The sequence below is a fragment of the Melospiza melodia genome, chromosome 1 (genome assembly GCF_035770615.1).
Source record: "Melospiza melodia melodia isolate bMelMel2 chromosome 1, bMelMel2.pri, whole genome shotgun sequence".
NCBI classification, from domain to species: Eukaryota; Metazoa; Chordata; class Aves; order Passeriformes; family Passerellidae; genus Melospiza; species Melospiza melodia.
Window position 1 is genome coordinate 127,085,326 of NC_086194.1, and position 19,088 is coordinate 127,104,413.

Genomic DNA, 19,088 nt, shown 5'->3' on the forward strand with positions numbered 1-19,088 from the left:
GGCTGCGATTCCGCGAAATGCGGCTGAAGTCTCCGCGGGCAGGGCCGTCAGCGCAGCCCCGCCACAGGAGGAGCCGCCCCGCGGCCGCTGCGCCCCCGGCCCCTCGCCCGGCGCCGGTCCCGCGCCTGCGCGGCCTCGTGGCGGCGCCTGCGCGCTGGGGCGCGGGGCAGGCTCTGCCGCTTTCGGCGCGGTTGCGGGTGCGGAGCGGCTGCGGCAGCGGCACCGCCGAGTTCGCGCCTCCGCGAGCACCGGGCGCTCCCGGCTCGTCCCACAGGCACGCCGAGGCGGCACCGGGCTGCCCGGGAACGGGTGGGCGGGTAGGCACTTGGGTACGTCGGTAGGTACGTAGGTAGTCAGGTAGGGGAGAGTCGGCTGGTCCCGCTGCCTCCTCATCGTCATGGCCGGCTCGGAGCAGCGGGAGGACGGGGAAGCGCCGTTGCCCATCGAGGATTCGGAGCTGGCGCTGGCCGGCATCAACATGCTGCTGAACAACGGCTTCCGCGAGTCCGACCAGCTCTTCAAGAAATACAGGTCAGTCCCGGCCGCCCCTCGGCCGCCCGTTCCCCGGGCCCCTTGCCGCGGCGCGGCCCCTCCGCCCCCGCGGGCGGGCGGTGAGCGGGCGGCGGGGCCGAGGGGCGCGCAGGGAGCCCCGGAGCGGGCAGCCTCGCCCTGCTCGGCCCCTCAGAGCGGGAAGGGTCGGTGCTGCCGGTCACTGCCTCGGTCAGCGCTCTTATGAGGAAGGGACACGCGTGTTGCACTGAATTACAGAGTGGGTCAGGTGGGAAGGGGCCGCAGTGGGTCCAACCACCCAGCTCAAGCAGGGTCATCCTACAGCACATGGCACAAGATTGTCCCCAGATCGTTCTTGAATATCTCCAATGAGGGAGGCTCGACAAGCTCTCTGAGCAGTCTGTTCACATGCAGGGTCACCCACCCACACAGTAAAGAAGCTCTCTTCGTGTTCAGGTGGAACTTCCTGTGCATCAGTTTCTGCCCACTGCCTCTTGTCCTACTGCTTAGAACCACCGAGGAGAGCCTGGCTCCATCCTCTTGACACCCTTTGGATATTTATACACATTGACGGGGTTCTCTCTCAGTCATCTCTTCTCAAGGCTGAAGAGGCACAACTCCCTCAGCCTTTCCTCCTAAGGGAGCTGTTCCAGTCCCCCAGTCATCCTCGTTGCCTTCTGCTGGACCCACTTTAGGAGCTCCATAGCTCCTTTGTACTCAGAGAGCTGGAACAGGGCACTTCAGATGTGCCTTGACATTATCAGGGCTGAGTAGAGGGGCGGGATCACATCCTTTAATCTCTGGCACTGCTCTCCCTAATGCATCCCAGGGTTCTGTTGGCCTTCTTGGCCGCAAGGGCTTGGGGGTGATATGTGCTGTGGTGGGGGGTGTCTGGTACCTTGTTGGAGGGTGGAGAAGGGCTGAGCAGGGGTCCCTCGGTAGCACTGTCTGCATTTGGCTGTCGTGTATGTGTAAACACACACGTGTGGCTGGAGATGTGTCCTGGGGGGTTTTCGCTCTGGTGCTCGTGTGCGGTCTGATGCGGTCTTCAGCGCGCAAAGTAGATAGCAACAAAAGGTCTGTGAGTGCTGCTGTGATTATCTTTGGGCTGTAAGATTATGTTCGTAATCCCCACACACATCATGTCTACGTTTCTGCGTTAAGTAGGCATCTGGCAGGAGTGGCATTAGTGCAGCTGTGTAAGTCAGGCTTAAGGAAAAGGTTGCCCCTACCTGTCCTTGCTTCTTTTCTTAGGGCTGATGTCTTCCACTCGAGCTTGGGCTGCTGTAATTGCGCATACGTTCTAAATAATTAATATGCACTATGCTGTTGTCTGTATGATTAAAAAAGACTTTGGTTGACTTAAAATAGAACTTCATAGTGATGATGTACTTATGTATTTAAATCTTGTTTACAGAAAGGATGGTTGGAAGTGGAGTGCAGGGATTGAGACATGTTAATATTTCACTTAATAGCAGCAACAACGGAGCAACACTTAATTGTGTACCTGCAACAGGTTAATAATATTAAACATGTCATTTTTGTCTCCAGTATATGCTGCTATGTTACACAAAATGCTGTTGTGTAGAACTAACTGGAATTTTGCAGGTGACAAGCAAGGTCCAATTCTGCATTCCTCATGTGCCATGAGCATGAAGTCCACCTCTTAACCCAGCACTGCCGAGACCACCACTAAACCCTGTCTGCAATTGCCGTGTCTACGTCATGTGAAGTTGCACCCTATGAGCTACTTCTTAAGTATTTCTTTCTTTTGAAGCCCTCAGTTGTTCTGTGTATCTAAGGAACCTGTTGGTTTTGGTTGCATGCTTTTGTATTGTGTAATTTTTTTAAGGTGCCAGTTAAGGAATACTCAGTGTGGTTTCCTCTCCTCCACTTTTGCTTGTGCTCTGCCAATTGCTTTCTCTCAGTAGTGTGAATCTGGAAGGTAGTCTAGGAAGTTTAAGTATGTGATGCTTCTTACACTTTAAAAGTAGTACTAGGGAGTAAAATTGTTATGATTCCTGTTCTCAAAATGCAGTTTATCCTCCCTTGACAGGGTGAATAATGATTTCTTCTGCAAACTTCTCTTGGTTGTCTAGAAGGTTTTATTACTAAAGATATCTTAAATGAAGAAATCTGCCAATCTTTTTTGCCAGGTGCAGGCTTTTCTTTGTTTGACTTTATCAAGAAATGCCTCTTGAGTTCAGTGTACTTTCTGATTGTGGCTTTTAAACACCCCCTGCAAGGAGTAGATATGAGTCCCTTAATAAGATTGATAATTCATGGTTCATAAATTGATAATTGCTCTCTTGGGCTGGAGATTTTTAGAGTAATTTAAAAACTTCGTTCTTAGTCCCCAAATTTGTAGCAGGTTTCCTGTTGCTGTGAACTAATAAACTCTTATTGAATTGGAGAGAGGATGCAGCAAATTAAGCTCAACTTCCTATAAACCTGAATTCTGGAGACATTTGCAGTGAGGGCCACTTGTTTTTCCCAAGAGTTTTTGGTTCTGTGCTTGTCTTGAATGTGTTCTTTTTTGCAAGGACTTAAGCAGTGCTTAATATATGTTTGCTTGCATGTAGTCTTAATGAGTATATTTTTGTAGGTGTGTGCTTGGAATCATGCAGTAGGATGGGTTCATCCTAAATGGGACTGGTAAGCCCAATGGGGAGGGTTTAGAAGCTCTCCATAATGTAATATCAGTGTTTGTAGTTAATGGTGCTAGAGGTCAAAGATGTCTGATGGCATGCAGCTTTTTTAACTTGATATCAGCGTGTGTTGTCTGTATTTAAAGTGACCTTTCTGGTAGAAAGTGTTAATTCTAAACTACTGCCTGTGCAGGTAATTTAGCTCTGTTTCAGAAGCTTAACAGTTGTTAATGAATTGTAGAAGTGAAGAATGGAGATACTCAGCAAAATTTCCATTTCAGTAGCCACCTCACTTTAAACTACCTAAAACCATTTCTTAGAAACTACTGGTTTTGATTCTTTTTGTTACTTCAATTTTAAATTCAATTGCCTCCTGAAAGATCTTGTGAAGAATTCAAATTAATGCTTCTGTCTTTATGGGACAATAGGCAACCTTGTCTCTAGAACATGCAGCATGTATTTTTCTTTGCTCTTGTGCATTTTTGCTTCTTCCAGATAGTATTGAGTAGTGAACCAGAGTGTTCTTTTTCCTCTTGTAGCTTTGAGGATTTCTAAGCATATAAGAGGGAAACTGTCAAAAGAAAGCTGACTGCTGAGCCTAAAGTCAGTTATATTTGAAAGCTGGTCATTATGCAGTCCTTGAGGAAACCAGGCTTGGAATTCCAGCTGTTTCATACACGTATCCACACCAGTAAAATCTTGTCTATTAAGAGTGGTGGTACTTTGAAGTTATGTGCCACAGAATCATGATTTCTGTATTGGACATGGAGAGTGATGTTTTGTCTTCTGTGGTTACAGCTCATGTACACATCTACAGAGGATCTGAAGAAGATGAATATTCACTTGTGTGCCAGATACAACATGTAGTTGGAACTTCATTGACTATCACACTGAAGCACTTAATGATTTGTCAGGTGTGGTTTGGGAGTACTGTTGTTTTAAATTATACTTGAGGGAAGACAGTAGGGCTTGAAAAATCATCTACATGTAGCATGTATATCTGCATATGCTTTTTCACAAGTTTATTTTTTTTTAGAAGTCCAGATCTTTTTACCTGGTGGTGGTGATGACATTCTGATCACGAATCAAATACCAGTGGATGTGGTATTTTTGTAGATCTTTACTAGACAGCATCACTGTTCTTAGTGCTTGTAGCCATACTAGGTTCCCTCAGTGCTAACTCATATTTGAAACTGTCAGATATCAGTCTTTGTATTCAGCTTGAACAGTGCTGACTCTGTCCTAGTTCTCATCAGTTTAAACTTTTGAGTGTCTGTGGAAGCTGCAAGAGGTATGGAGGTTAACCAAGGACATAGACAGTGAAGATGGAGCCCTCAAGCATCAGGATGGTTTGGTGAACCACCCTGACACTAGAAGGAATGCTGAACTGGAATAGTCTTTTTCCCCTTGTAGCTTTATGGATTTCTAAACATATAAGAAGGAAAGAAACTGTCAAAAGAAGTTATTTTTTTACTGATTCTTCACTTCTTAAGAGCATTTGCAATTCAAAAATGGTTTTAAAACTTCCTCCAGCTAAGAGAAGACAGTGTTAAATAAAGCCAGGAGTTTTTTCACTGGATGTTGACTCACAACGTAAATTGTCAAATCACAGAGTATCCTGAGTTAGAAGGGACTCATCAGGATCAATTTATTGAACTGTGCCCTGCACAGGACAGTTCCAAGAATCACCCTATGTGCCTGTGATCATTGTCCAAAACTCTTTTTGAACTCTGTCAGGCTTGGTGCTGCGACCACTTCCCCGAGGAGCCTGTTCTGGGGCTCAAGGACCCTCTGGGTGAAAAACCTTTTCCTATACCTAACCTAAACTTCCCCATATGCAGCTTTGTGCCATTCCCTTGAGTCCTGAGTGAGAAGAGATCAGTGTGGGCCTCTCCTCTTCCCCTCAAGTTGTAGGCTGCAGTGAGGTCTCCTCTCTGTCTCCTCCAGTCTGCAGAAGCCAAGTGACCTCAGCCACTCTTATGACTTGCCCTCAGTGCCCTTTGCCACCACCTTTGTGGCCCTCCTTTGGATGCTCTCTGATGGCTTTGTGCCTTTCTTACCTTGTGGTGCCTAAAATTGCACAGAACCTGAGCTGAGGCTGCCCTAGTGCAGAGCAGACAATTGCATCCTTTGACTGGATGACAAGCTCTGTGTCTGATGCACCCCAGGACACATGGTTGACCCTCCTGGCTGCCAGGGCTGATCATAAGCTCAGGGCTATTATCTCACAAGAAATCCAACAATCTTCTGTCTCCTACCCAAGAGACATTTGACTCTGCGTGAATGATTTTAACATCTGAGAAGGCTGGAAAAATTTCCTAATGGAAAGATAAATGGTACAAAATGACAAGTAAAATGTATACAGTAAGGTCATATCCACAGAAGAAATTGAATATTATATGGAGAAATGTGATTATAAGACAAAATGTGTAAAGATTTAAAGAATGGGGCTAGTATGGAAAGACATGATGTTCAGCCTGCCAGGGTAAAGCAGAGCATGCAGAACTGGAAGCTGGTGCAAATGGGAAAAAACTTACTATGGTTGCTTAAAAACCCTGAAATTAATTTAAAGGTAACATGCTACATCATGTGTATTAACAGGCACACAAAGTTAGTAATGGACCAGAAGTCCATTATTAATAGGCATTTGAACCTCATATTACCAACTTAAAATGCCCTGTGGCCCAAAATACTTTTGATCCAAATGCAAGTTGAGGCAAGGTAACATTAAGCCAGCATTGATCAGTAGGTGGATTATGACCCATGTATGGGCTGTCTTACCACTGCTGAAATTCTTGCTTATATACCTCAGGGAAGGAGCCTTAAGAGCAAACCCGAAGTGATTTAGTAGATGCTGCAGCAGCCTCTCTAAAGATAAGGCCAGCAGAGCGGGAGCTGACGTCACTTGGTTGGGCACAGGGTGATAGCATCTGGATTGGCAGTGTGAGAATAAATCGTGAGTGCCCTGCCAGCGACCCTGTGTGCTTCTGTTTGTTGCAGCCATGGGCAGAGGAGCAGCTGCTAGGTGGATGTATAGAGAAGGGAGTTGTTTGTAAGGGAAGTGATTTTTAGTAGCAGTATTCTAAATGTGTACCCCATTTAGTGAGGCGAGATTTCATTGCTCAGTGCCAGGCAGAGTAATAGTAATAACGATGCACATCAAACCAGCGTCAGTTTTCTGGCTGTTTGGATAGATTAGAAGTATTTTAAGTATTCTGCAGTTTAAATCTTCCAGGAGCTGGGTATGCAGACAGAGATGATCACTTTTGTGGACTTCTTGACAGAGACAGAGGGGGTGTTGCCAGAGGAAGTGGTAGAAAGGGTAGAGGGAGGCCGAGAGATCTATTTGTCATATGGAACAGTATCTGGTGGCTAGAAGTCCAAGGGAAGACGACGGAAAACTAAAGTAAAATCTGGGTTTATAACTCAGAGGTTAGAAGTCAGGTTTGGAGATGGCAGAAGAGGTGTGATAGTAAGCAGATCTTACTAAATTAATTCTGTGAAAGATGCAAATGCTTTAAAGACTTTTTACTCATGTTAGTGCACCCACTCATTGATCTCCTGCTTCTGGTAAAATATTTCAGGCTGTTGTGATAGGATAGATACGTTTTTGTTTTAATCTACTTCAGGATTTTCAAGGTATTAAAGTTACATGATGTCAGTTAAGCTGCTGTAGTTGGTTGTGGAAAGTGATTTTGGTCAGGTTGGAAAAAAAAGGTTTTGCTTAAGTCCCCAATTCTGACAGATTTAGAGAGTGCAAGTGGAGAGTTAGTACAAATCTGCTGATGTAACTAGCTTGCCTCTCACCTTTGTAACTAGTTTCAAATTAAACATACAATTGAAAATTCTTCTCCTAATCTCCAGTGTTTTGATGTTGTGTGTCTAAAGTTCACAGCCTGAAGTTAGAGCAAAACAATCTCTTGTTAATTTGCAGGAGGACAAAACAAATCGGATAAAAACTGGATAGAGCAGGGCCACAGAATTGTTTTTATGTTCCTGAATGTCTCTTCTGGTTGTGTATGCCTAGTAAAAATAGAAATGTATGCTGAGGATTCATTTAACAAAACAAATATGGGCTGATTATGAAATGTAAACTAAACCTAGATCTGCTATTTGCAGTTCTCAATGTGATATAATGCTGTAATGCTTCCATGACACTTTTATTACCATGGGTATTTCATTGACCAGTATTGGATGAGAGGTGTACATACATGGCTCTGTCATGTTTGTAGTCCCACAAACAATTTCTAGAACACATTTTAAAATAATCTGTGATGGAATAATGACCAAAGGGTTTGAATGTTGTTGCAGTGAATTCCTTACCTTTCTATTTACATATTTTATGCCTTGTTTTAAAATATTCAGTTCCTGCTTCTATATTTATCTGTGAACTTAGATGAATTATGCCATTTTCCTTTATTCTTTCACTTTGTGGACAGAATTAATTAGTTTTGTTTCAACCTGAGCATCACTCTCAGCATGATGGCTGGAATTCTTGATGGACTGTGGTTAAAGTAGCAATGACTAGAAAAACACTGAGGAAGTTAATTACATTACTCTAAATTTAAACCTGAGCTAGACTGTAGTAGCTTTAGAAGCTGATGTGGAGAAGTGAAATACTGTCTTGGAAATAGCTGTAGGAAAAAAAAAAGAAAATACTGAGAAGTAATTGATTTTTTTTTATTTGTTTGTATGTGCTTCAGTTCTGATGTGTTTTTTAATTGTGAAACTGGGCTGTATTATCTCAGCATTCTTAAACCAAAGCTTAAAACCCCTGAATGTTATCATCATGTGTGAAAATGGGGCATAATGGACACCTTTCTTCTGAAAGTGAGTTAATACCTTAAATGTATGCTATGAAATGAGGCAAATCAGTCAGGGTTTTTTGGGAGAAGCAGTGTCTTGTGTAGTGCTAGTTTATATGTCTGGAAGAATGTTCTACTTTAGTGCTCTTAAGTTTTTGATTTAAGTTTGGTTACAGATGCCAACTTCATTGATATGTAGGACCTTTTACTGTGGCATCTTGCAGTACTGGTGTTAATAATATAGTTTCTTATAAGAAAGATACCTTCTGAGTCCTAGTTTCCCAGGTGAAGTGCAAACTGTGTTTTACAAAATATGTCTGGAGACTGTTTTTTTTTTCCTTTCATCTCTGAACTAATTAAAAGTCTTGAGATTTTTCTTTACTTAATGGAGGTTTTTGCTTTCAAAGTCATGAGGACAGCTTGGGTAGTGCAGTGTCCCAGTGTTAATTTGTATTCTGTTCCACAGCTCCTGTCAGCATTGATGCAACCCTTGGTTTGCTGTTAATATCTTCTCAAGTGCTGCCTCATTTTTTTGTTTCTTAACAACTTCAGAGTTGTCTGTCAGATAGGATGAAACTTCATGTCTGAAGCTGAAGGTCACTTACAAGGAGCTTGAGCTTTCTGTGGGATTGTTTTTCCCAGAAACCTACTGTCATCATTAGTCTCACCTCAGTTTTTACTGGGACAGTACTGTGCCATTTGAAACTTTTCCTAGCCTTCAAGGAAAAGATAACCTAAACCTTGAAGAGTTTATCAGTCAACATAATACTTACAATAATAACATGGTTATTATTTAAAATTGTATTTTAAACACTGAAATTACCTTACTAAATGATCTTCCATAAAGCTGCAATTATAGTTTCTACCCAGTGACTATGTAGGAATGTGCTAGAAGTGTTCCTTATTTTCCTTAGTGATGACACAAACTCTGTGTGGGGGACTCCTACAGTAAAGTTTTGATGTTTTGATTGCCAGACTCCATGGTCTCAACAGAACCATCTCCAGACACAGGATAATATTATGCATCGTGTTTCCTTGCTTCAGGGTCCTTTTGTGCTGCAGCCCATATGTGCTGTAATGGCAATGCTTTTTATAGACTGAGTGAGTGAAAGTTAAAAAGAACTGATCTGTGACATTTACCTCATGTATTATAGCTACTGATAATTTCAGAATGGAATAATAAAGTGGCTCTTGATTTTTTTGTTGTTTCATCTTTGATCATGGGGGATGAATTGGGAACAGAAGCAGCAGTGAGTGTCAAGAGTGCAAGTGTGGAAGTAGTTTTGAAAGGTCAGATGAAAAAGATAAGTATGTACTTGGGGAAAAAACTCAGCTGTACTCAGACAAATATACATTGGAATACTTGGGCAAATTTTCATTGCTTCAGTATATTTTGCACTCTTTAAAGAACAGTTGGCTCTCCACTGTAGTTAACTGTTGCAGTTTTTAACATGAATGTTTTTTAACCCCCCCAGAACTGCTTGTGTTCTGTGTAAGTGGGTCTGAGGAAACACAAAAATGAAACATTTACTTTATTTCTGAGCTTCTTTAAAATGTGATGCAAATGCAGCTTTGTACTTACATACATGAAGATGATCTGTGTGGTGTTGTGCTGGTCTGTTCTGCAGTTTTAGATCAGTTGGGTGTTGACAGTGCAGGTGTGACCTTGGAATGCGTGGTGAAGGTTGTGCTGGGAGTATGGTGGTAGGAGTGGCTGCTGGATGGTCCCACATACCTCATGAGTTGAGAAAGGGGTTGTGGGGGAGCCATGTGCCCTCTAGAGCTGGAGTTCATGCTGGAAGTGCCAGCTGCAGCAAGTGCACTTGGTGTGGCTGATTGCTGCTGCCCTGTGGAACACAGCTGCTGGGAGAGCACAGCCCAGGTACTGAGAAGCAGAGACATTTGCTGGCAGCTGTTCTTTGTTGCCTGCTATCAAAGGGAGAAGTACTCAACCTATTTTTCCTTTGGAAAAAAATAATTGGAAAATGTGACAAATTGTATTGATCTTGCATTTAGGTGTATATACAGAATTGAGCAGTGTGTATAAAAAGGGAAGGTTTTTCCTGTTACAGCATGCTTTGTTTGTCTTCCCTGTTTTTCTTTCTCATTATTCTTGTTCATGGTCTTGCTTTTAGATATTTATGCTAAATCAAAAGTGAGAAAAGGTGTGTGTGGGGGAAACATTGCTGACTGCTTCTTTTAAAAAAACAAAACACTGAACAAACAGCCAAACTACTCTTGTATTGTATAATGTGTTTTCACTTCTGGAAATTTGTGTTTTAGCAACACACTTCTTGCTTTACAAGTACCTCTGCTATTTTAAAATTCTGCTTTAATATAATGCTTGTAGAATAAAGTTGAAAAAAATTGTGTGCTTTACTGTAGCAGTATATGTTTCTGTAACCCAAATTATACTTCTTAAATCCTGGAAGATGTGTTTTTATATAACCTAGCAGCCCACCACTGAACAATGTGAATCACTGGTACCACTGAGGTCCTGATGTTTTAATTTTATTTTTTTAAGTGCCTTCTGTGTGGCATTACTGTAGCCTCATGAAACCTGTCTGATGTATGACCAGGGTTTTGGTTGCCTGAATTTTTTGATCTAGCTGTGATTTCACCCTTGGGAATAGGCCTGTGAACAGAACAGGTTGAAGCATCTTAAAGCTGATCCACATAGGGTAGAAAAATATGTATTCTGAGCTTGAAACAAAGCAGCTACAAAACTGTAAGCATTTTAAGAACCTTGTATTACAACAACTTCATTATGTAGTAGATGCATTTTTTAGTGGGTAGATTAACTTAAATTCATAGAAACAGTTGGAAATGGGACTCTCTTAATAGAACCAGTTAATATTTGTCTTCTAGGACAAAATCGTAGTGGTGAATCACAAGAGGAGAGTAGAATTGGCAGATTTTTAATTTTTTGTAGCTTTTTCTTTTGACCTGAACTGAATGTATTTTGATGGCAGTGGTTTCTCTTAAAATATGTAATTAAAATATGCTCCATTGTAATACCGAAAAGTTATTTTTATAAGATATGTTCAGTATAGTAAAACATATGAAGCTTTTGGTTTTCTGTTTCCATTATGTTTTACAGATATCTTTGTAACTTGACACAAAATACCCATCAAGACTTATTTACAAACATGCAAGCTAAACCCAAGGAATTCAATATGGATCTTTATTACAGGAAATATGTACAAATATAGTAACTATTTTTTGTTTTCTTTACAGAAACCATAGCCCGTTAATGAGTTTTGGAGCCAGTTTTGTAAGTTTTTTGGTGAGTAGATGAGAGCAGAGAGTATACATCTCTTGGGGTTCATGAGTGTATGTGCATACATGTGTTCATAATACTCTAATTTTTTTTCTTTTTCTGAGACTATTTTTTCCCAATTTATAGATTAAACATAGCTGGAGAATGAGGCATTATGCTGTGTAAAGTTTGTTTACCCATGTGGTTTAAATAGAAAGTAAAGGTTCTGCTATTCAGCTTAAATGTATTAAATATTTATGTGTTCCATTAACAGAGCCGTAATAAAAAGTTCTCTTAAGTGAGCAGTGGAGTTATTTATTTATTTGATTAAAATAAAACTCATGAATGCCTGTTTTTCTGGTAACTTTTGCTGTTGAAGATTTCTCCATCCGTACTTCTGGGTGAAAGTTGTTAATTCAATCCATTCACATTGCTTCCATTTTGGATAGATGAGAACTGAGAATATTGATTTACTAAAAAGTCATAATGAACAAGTTAAGTTTGTTAAATTTTTTTTTATATAACTTAGTAGGAATTATAATGCCATGTATAAAAACTGAGCAGGTGTATTAGAAAGTGTTTGGATCTTGTTTTTTAGACTGTCTTTGCTGCTTCATCTTAGATCTCACCAGAAATTATCTATGGTAATACTCTTTTGACAGACAGAATTTACTATAATCTGCCAGAAATACATGATATGTGAATGAAATAAATATGAATTCTCTCTAGTGTGCAATATGGAAAAATACACTGGTTAGGAAACCTCCTGGGGCATATGCTTCCTTTTAAGTTGGTGTGGAGGAGAGGGGAAAGAGAGAATCTCTCTGGCTTGCTTATCTGAATTGATGTGCTGAACCAGTGCAGCATCAGAGGATCTTGAAAGTATCTTGCTTAGCTGCTGTTCTAAATATAGAAGCAGCACTTGGTGTGCCTGTGTCATTCAGAGCTTTTGTTTAATAAGCTCCAAGAAAAGAAGTTACTTGTCCTGAAATTTTTTTCAGTTGATTCAGCAGTAGTTGGAGTGAGATGTGGTTTCTTTTTCTTCTTGCCTGTGGAGGGACTGTGGCTATTTTGAAGAATTTAATAGCTGCTTGTTGTTACTGACTTTGAAGGCCTGTTTTTTATATGAATGAATAAAAACAGATACTTGCAGAGATGCAAACCATGCCTTGCATAACAAAAATCAAAAATGAATGTATAGGAGTTTTTCTTTGGCTTAAAGTAATCTGGTGGTGCATTCAGTTTGACTGTATATAAAGGTCTAAGATGGAAGTTTTCCCTTAGTGTGTTCTGAGTTCATTGTCTTGAAATCTTGGTAAAGATCTCAACTTTCTAGTGTGATGTTTATGTGTTAGAAGTGTTTGCACTGATGTATGTGTATTACTACTTCAGGTTAAAAAGTTTTATTGTCTGGTTTTTATGAAATTTTTTACTATCCTACAGTTTTTGTAGAAGTAAAAGTATTTGTGGTTTTTATCATTCAAATATGGTTGTTTTTTAATAGAATGCCATGATGACATTTGAAGAGGAGAAAATGCAACTGGCATGTGATGACTTAAAGGCTACAGAGAAACTTTGTGAAAGTGAAGAAGCTGGAGTTATAGAAACAATCAAGAATAAAATTAAAAAGAATGTAAGAACATAGTTTGTGTATTTAATAAATTTTTCTGGAAACTTCCTTTCTGTCCTATTTGTATATTGAAAAGATGATTTTTGTTATGTGAAGAGCCATTGAGATTATTAATAAATTTGGAAATTCAGTCAAATATTTTACTTCTATTTCCTAATTATTCTAAAATACTTAGTCTCAGGTGAGTGAAGTGTCTTCTAAGTGTCAGGTTTTGTTGATGCTAGTAATTGTTTCCTGAACATGCAAATTTGTAACCTGCTAAAATAATTTCAGGAAGCTGGTAGTCTGTCTAATTCAGGCTAACTTTAATTCATCCATGCTCTAGTAATGTTCAAAAGTTGGGATGTTGAGGCTGCAGATTGCTGTGAGCCAGGCATATTCCTAGGGAATTTTCCTTCCTTTTTTAGATTTTTCATTCTAAATAATGAAGGAAGAATAAAGCATGGAGATTCAGAACAAGTTAAAGTAGTTGTATAGAAGCATCCAGTGAGCAGCCTGCCAAGTGTGACACAGCAGAAAAAGAAGCCATTTCTCTTCAGTGTTTAGTTTGCTAGGTAAAAAGTGTTGAACCTGTCATACTTAACTCTGCTCTTAAGAGGCACTGTATTTACCCTGCCACTTGTCATACACCCTTTTCTGTTCTCTTCCTGTCTAATATCTGTTAATTGCATGTCTTATGAATTTAGTAATAATTAAATAAAATTTAAATCTGTTATGACAATTTGTAGAGCCTTGGGGAAAATAACTGGTAGTGTATGTATAAAATTTCTCTATTTGGTAGGATTTTGCGTGATAATCTGTCTGAGAAATTTTAGTGTAGTTTTGAACTTCAAAATGCTGAGTTATTTTAGTAGCAATACCACCACTTGCAGTTAATTTTGGATTTTTTAATTTCTCAGATTTAAACAAGTATTGTGTATTATCTTCATTAATATTTCACTGTCCTTTGTGTTTGTATATTCCAAACAGGTTGATGGACGGAAATCTACTCTATCCATGATAGATCGTCTACAGAGGCAAATAATTGTAGCAGACTGTCAAGTCTACTTGGCTGTGCTCTCGTTTGTAAAACAAGAGTTATCAGGTGTGCTGTGGCTTTCATGTTTAGATATATTTTAGCATGTCTTTTTTATAAAACTTGATCATAAAATAACCATATGACTTGCAGTAAAAATAATTGCTTTGTAGGCACAGTTCCATTTGAAACATTCCAAGACTGGTACACTTAAAGATGTATTCTGCCTTTGTGTAGGTAGTGGTGAAAAATGAGATTGGTTGCTGCAAATTAGGGCTTTTTTTCTTTTTCCATACCAATAATTATATTCAATTGGTTCTCCTTAGACAAGTTTACTTGTTATCATAGAGGTGTTGAGTTGGGAAAGTTTGGATGGAGATGGGTAGTGTCTGTGTGCTTTGTAGCCTGCAAGATAAAAGAGGCTATTAAATCCAGGCCACTGGGAAAATCCTGATGTTCCATATGTATTCTGTTCATGACAATTCAGGGAGGTGACAAAGTGCCAATGAAAGCAATTTTAAATGAATGTGCTGAACATGGAACTGCTGAATCAGTTCTTACTCTCTGGTCACCAGAGTGTGTCCTTGCATGCCAAAGCAGGTAGTCCTGTCGTGTTGGATACAAACCCTTCCTTTCAACTGCAGAGCTGTTTCTGATGTTTTCTTACATTCCTGCATCTCTTGCACAATCTTAAAACATGCTTTTATCTGTAAGTTTATAGAAACTGTGGTCAAGGTCATATAGGAAGTGGAAGCATATCTCAGGTTTCTACCAAATCAATGAAGACCAAGAGATGGCAGACAGACCAAGCTCTGCTGATCAGCTGCAAGGAAATGGGGAAATAACATTCAGATTATTTAAAATAACACTTAAAATTTTCAGTCAAGGATATAATGCATTCTGTGATGTGCAGACTTGTTTTATTCCAAGCTATGGCATCAAGAATCTGTTTGGTTCTTGTCAGCAGAAATTCAGGAGATATTTCTGTCCACTTTACGTGTTGTGCTGCAGAAGAGTTTTCTTGCTATTTTTGATGCAATTCTGGGTTTTTGTTTGTGGTGGTTATTTTTTCCCTCCCTCTTGAAGCTTTTTTCCCTTGTTTCAGTATGTATTCTGCAGCTGCATAACTGGGTTGGATGCTGTAACTGAAGGTGGTGTCTGTTCCCTTTCTCTCTTGCCTGCAGCTCAGGGAACTGAAGTGGGTAGTAGAGAGTTGCAGAACATGCTGTATATTTGGGTTATTCTGCTGAGAAAAAAATACACCTGTAGTCTTTAGTTAAAATTCCAAGCAGCTAAATACTACCCCAGTGACTGCTAGTTACTGACATTGCTGAGCTACTGGATCTATTATTTTCTGTTTTAAAGTATATTATCTTTCTGTATATACATTCTTTATTTGTATAGTATTCTGCTACAGAAATAGCTACCATATGATTGAAATGAGTGTAGTTTCACAAAAACCACTCAGGAGACAAATATTTCTGATTAGTGGATGTGTTTTTCTTCCTGGAACAGTTTTTCTTCCTGGAACAGTTTGACAAGAAGCATATGATGCCACGCAAGTTGGTTTCTCACATGCTTCACACATTTTATATTTTCTTTTCCACCCTCGTGGATGTATTAGAAATAGTTTCATCATAAAGTTGTTGGCAGACCAAATGACATTAGCTTCTCCTGGCAATACTGAACTACCTTCTCTTAGTATTTACCACGGCTGTCATGGGTCTGACTGCTTTCATGTTGGGAAATCAACTCAGTGATTTGGCTGGATTTAACTTTTGTATCTAAAAAGTCAGAAATTCCTTGTTTTAATTTGTTACATTATTTTATATTGGTATATCAATATCATATAAATTATAGTTATCCTGTGTTAGGGAACTGTTAATGACAGCACACCAATGGAAGCAAAGTGTAAAACTACTTTTTTTTTCCACCATACCACATCTTTTCCATTTCATGCTTGCATTGGAATACACTGGTTAGCTCTGGGCAGAATCATTATCTGTAGGATAGGTAAAATGTGGATTTTTCTTACTACCTGTGTGCTACACTGCTGTGCATAGTTGTGTATCTTGTGGTGAACCACATAACTTTTAAGGTACTCTGTGCAGCCAAAAAGTGACCTAATTGCTTAGAATTGGAGTAATGTTGGTCTTGTAATACAACTGAATCGAGATTAGGGGCTTCATTTTTTGTTCTAATGCTTTAATAACACTCATCTCAAGAGAGAGGATTCATAGTTGTTTTTTTTAATACTCCCAAGTTCATGTTGACAGAACCCTTCTGTCATAACTGAGAATTCAAATTTCGCAGGTTTTTTTCAGTACAGTTTTTTAAGACTATCAAACTAACTTCTTGCCCTCTTCATATAGCAAGAATCCAAAAAGAGGCAGTCTAGTCTGTGATGTTACTTTCTCTAGAAATGTTGGGCTTTTTTTATGATTTGGGAGAGGTTTTGTCAAAGGCCTCAAAGGCATCAAAGGCTTTTATAGAACTGTTTGGTATTAATAGCATCTTGCTTTTCTTTGACACACCCCACCTGTTATGGTCTAATTCTGGCATTAGTTATAACACTGATCTTTGCAAATCTGACTATATCTGTTTAGAACACTGCTGCTTAAAACATGTTTTTGTTATATTTTTAGTTAGTCTTTGTCACTGCAGTTCCTCACTCTCAGGGCCCTGTCACAGCCAAAATGCTGGTGTCTGTTTTTATAGGTGATGTGTGCAAGGATATTCCCCATTCGTTTCATGTTTAACACTTAGCATTATTAGAGGGTGTGCTTATAACAAAGATGATTGCTGTGTAAATAGGCAAATTGAACACCTTCCCCTTTTGATGTCAGGCCTTTCTTTACCCTGCTGTAAAGATCACAGACTGAGAATGCTGTCATTCTCAAACAAGAATACTCAAGACCAGATTTCTAGGGAAATTCAAGTACCCACATTGCTTTTGAAATTGAGGAAGTTAGGCAACTGAAAAATAATTTAAAACCATGTAATTTTTGTGTGGGTTTTCTTTCTGTTAATTGTAGGGCACTGTGTTCATGCAAAGGGCAGGGAAGTGACAATATTGAAAATCTTACTGTCTAACCCAAAGGAAAAGGCTTCTCTTTGTATTTTCCCATCAACTGTGTTTTAACACAATTTGGGTTTAAGAGAGGAGGTGTAATCTCTTCTGAGTTGTGCTTCTCTCTGTTTGCTAGGCAGTTGTTTCATCTGCACCCTGTAGTGGAGCAAAATCCAGCATGAAGTTCTTTGATTGCTTTTTTTCTCTCTGACAGCTCTCTTGCCACGTCGCTGACCAAAGCTGCCTCTGTGTTGTGTGCTGCTGTAAAGTCTGTGGCTGTACACACTGAACTTCGTAGTGCCCACTGTGCAAGACCTCTCTGAGGGAGCAGTAGCTATTACAAAATCCTTTAGACATTAAGTTGTCGCAAATAGAGAGAGCATCTTGGGCTTGGAAAATAGCATTTACTACTTAGGGTGTTCTGCTTCTGAAACACGTCCTTGAAGTATTTCTTTCTTTCTTTCTTCCTTGATTTTTTTTTTTTTTAGCATACATAAAAGGTGGGTGGATACTTCGAAAAGCCTGGAAAATTTACAATAAGTGCTATACGGACATTAATACACTTCAGGAAATATATCAGAAGAAAACAACTCAGGAACCCTTGACTTCTGATGCTGCAAATGATAATCATATTGCTGCAGAGGGTGTAACGGAGGATTCGCTAAACAGACTGAAAGGTGCTGTTAGCTTTGGATATGGACTTTTTCATCTTTGCATATCCATGGTGCCCCCAAACCTGCTCAAAATCATCAACCTGCTGGGTTTTCCTGGAGACCGCCTACAGGGGCTTTCCTCACTGATGTATGCAAGTGAAAGTAAGGACATGAAGGCCCCTTTAGCTACGTGAGTAGCTATATTGAAATGCTTTGGTAGATAACTTAGTACTAAAAGTAAGTAACTGGGAAAAAGTCAAAACCAAAAAGTCATGTTGCTTTAAAGGAAACAACAGCAGGTAAAATAAACTGGTAGTTTGTTGTTTAACATACCATGGTTTAGTAAATTCATCACTCACTAATGTATGAGATCTCTGCTGTTAATTATTTACATGTATTTGGGGTTTGGGTCAGTATTTTGCTGTATTCTTCAGTACCTGCAGTTCTAATGTCCTGTAATTTAAATTTGAATAAAAGCTCCCCCTGAAGGCTGTGTGAATTTACCTGAGTTACATTCTCTGCTGTGGAGAGCATACTACTTAGTATGAGTCACTGGTCTCTCTTTTTTTCTTACTACTAAGACAAAACATTTTCAGTTGTTTTAATTTTTTTTGTTTGTTTTAGCATCTCAGTAAAATGAAATGTTCATTATAGTATTTTTAAGGGAGTATTTTTTGTGTACTCTTTTTCCCAAGACTTCACACTGTGCCCAGGTCTTTTCAAGAGCTGAAGGATTGGCCAGACCTAATTTAAACTGCCCTCATAAATGGCTTTATTATTCCATTATCTAAAAATTAATGCTTTTATTAATGGACCTACTGCAGGTACCATCAGGTGTCAATTTTGAAACATGACAGTAGAGCTGAAGTCTCTTCTGCTTCAGGAGAAGTATTGGGATTCTGTTTGTTTCAGAAAGCTTAGGATTAAATATTCCTGTTGATCTTTCTCCTTTCTCGGGGAGAAAAAAAATATATTTGGGGGATGTATCCTCCTTCAGATAGTCTTGGAAATCTTTGTGCTCTGCCTTTGTTTCCAGGAGTGATGTAGGTCATGTAAATATCTACCCTTCTGAACACAGGATGTATTTATTTTTCACATTGATTTCAGGAGTATCTGCTGGTGTGTGTTCAGGGTTTTTTGTTGATTTTTGTTGGGGCTTTTTGTGTTGTTTGGTTTTGGGGTTTTTGTTTGCTTGGGGTTTTTTCTTTGGCTTTTTTTTGTTTCCCTCTCTAGTAAAGAGTTAGTTTTCAAAGTATTCTTGTGGGTTTTTCTTTTCTAAAATCTGCTGAGATCCAAAGGCTTAACTTCTTTCATGCTATGAGCTCAGTTGTTTCTTTTGCCTTTGTGTAATGTGCTCTGAATTGTATGTTCAGGTGCAGTTTAGGAGTGCATTGATGTATGGCAGTAGTATTGTGTTTAAAGTATAAAGCCAGATTGTATAATACAAGATTCAGATCTATCTTTGTCTTCCAGAATAATTTAAAAGTTTGTCTGTATA

The 19,088-nt window shown here is 39.5% G+C and overlaps 1 protein-coding gene across 2 annotated transcripts in view; it reads left to right on the top strand.

Moving 5' to 3' along the window:
- The first annotated feature begins 316 nt into the window (after positions 1 to 316).
- The window catches only part of TTC39C (tetratricopeptide repeat domain 39C), a 36,776-nt gene continuing 18,004 nt past the window's right edge, over positions 317 to 19,088 (top strand). Inside the window, exons 1-5 of one of the 2 annotated variants that reach the window (XM_063167555.1) lie at positions 317 to 531; positions 11,201 to 11,249; positions 12,727 to 12,855; positions 13,822 to 13,936; positions 17,426 to 17,780. In XM_063167555.1, coding sequence (XP_063023625.1) covers positions 398 to 531; positions 11,201 to 11,249; positions 12,727 to 12,855; positions 13,822 to 13,936; positions 17,426 to 17,780 — 782 coding nt within the window. In that variant the 5' untranslated portion in view covers positions 317 to 397. Of the gene's footprint in view, positions 532 to 11,200; positions 11,250 to 12,726; positions 12,856 to 13,284; positions 13,407 to 13,821; positions 13,937 to 17,425; positions 17,781 to 19,088 lie in introns of those variants that run through there. The other variant, XM_063167562.1, reaches the window with a different exon arrangement.